This window comes from Mizuhopecten yessoensis, unplaced genomic scaffold (genome assembly GCF_002113885.1).
Source record: "Mizuhopecten yessoensis strain PY_sf001 unplaced genomic scaffold, ASM211388v2 hete_35910650, whole genome shotgun sequence".
NCBI classification, from domain to species: domain Eukaryota; kingdom Metazoa; phylum Mollusca; class Bivalvia; order Pectinida; family Pectinidae; genus Mizuhopecten; species Mizuhopecten yessoensis.
The window spans coordinates 109-1,283 of NW_018481063.1; the positions used below are offsets into that span (position 1 = coordinate 109).

Sequence of the window (1,175 nt, forward strand, 5' to 3'; positions counted from 1 at the left end):
ATTGAGCGTGGCTTTTGTAGCTACGGTGGATCTTTTTAACTTCTAACAGTTGTTTCCTCTGGTGGATCACTTGGATCAATAGAATGCCCCAGACGAATAAAGTATATTATATGTTTATTACTGAAAGTTTTTTGCATTTTACTAACAAAATGATAAATACACTTTCAATATGTTTGTTCATGATACCAAGTTTCGTTGGTAACTATCTACATGCAAATATACTGATGTACCTCGCACAGCACGCATAGCTACCTCAAAGTAGGCAAGGAACCCCGCCTCGGAGGTAAATTTTCCCGGACGTCCAGGCCCCATCGCCTTATCACCCATTTCTGTTCCATTGATTGTCTTGAAAGTCCTTCCATATGTAGCGATGCCAAGCATTAACTTCTCTGGAGGGGCACCATTGGACAACCAGTACGTCACTCCCCAGTCCTGTAGACACAAATCAAATATAGTTAAACTGCATTCTCTTCCCGGTACTTCTTATTGGATTGTTTGTAATTCAATCTTCATGCTGGGGTATATATACGAATTGGAATCTTGTATTGTGACCTACCTGGTTCAGTTCCGCCATCGCCCACGACTCGGACTTTCGGGGGTAGAGCGGACTGTTGTGGCCGAGGGTGTGGTCCCAGGACCCGTGCAGGTCATATGTCATTAGGTTGATAAAATCCAGATCACTGTAACATCAAGAGTCTATGTTATTCTCCCATCAAACCTTGAATTGTGTTGGTAGTCACTGTACTAGCATTCCCACGAAATGCAATACATAGTGAATGATGCTTGGTCTAGTTCTCATTAAATACTGTTTCTATCAAATCATACACTTTTAATAAACATTGATAAATGATTTTTAATTTTATCTTTTTAGATGCACAAACATCAATTTTGCTCTAGTATCGTTCGTTTTGAACACCTACTTAAAATGTAGTCCCGGTTTGTATATGTATATTTTCTGGTATGTTACCTTCCATGCAAAAACTAAAACAACTCGTGTTTTGTAATTAGTTAAGCATATCATCTGTAGCCATACTTTGATATCTTTTCAATTTCGTAACCGGCTTGGACTACTGGTTTGCCTATTGGTACTGCAGCCGTCAGTAGAAATCTTGGTAGGCCAGTCTTAGTCGCTTCCGCCTCGAACGCGCTCCGTAGGATCTGGAAAGATAAATATA

The 1,175-nt window shown here is 40.1% G+C and overlaps 1 protein-coding gene across 1 annotated transcript; it reads right to left on the reverse strand.

The window, feature by feature from the left end:
• Positions 1–230: 230 nt before the first annotated feature.
• Positions 231–1,152, reverse strand: LOC110443984 (chitotriosidase-1-like; the record flags this gene model as incomplete). Its single annotated transcript, XM_021488436.1, has 3 exons — positions 1,034–1,152; positions 557–680; positions 231–432 (listed from the first exon to the last, which is right to left on the reverse strand). Coding segments are annotated over exons 2-3 (304 nt in total), but the record flags the coding sequence as incomplete, so codon positions are not given.
• Positions 1,153–1,175: the final 23 nt, after the last annotated feature.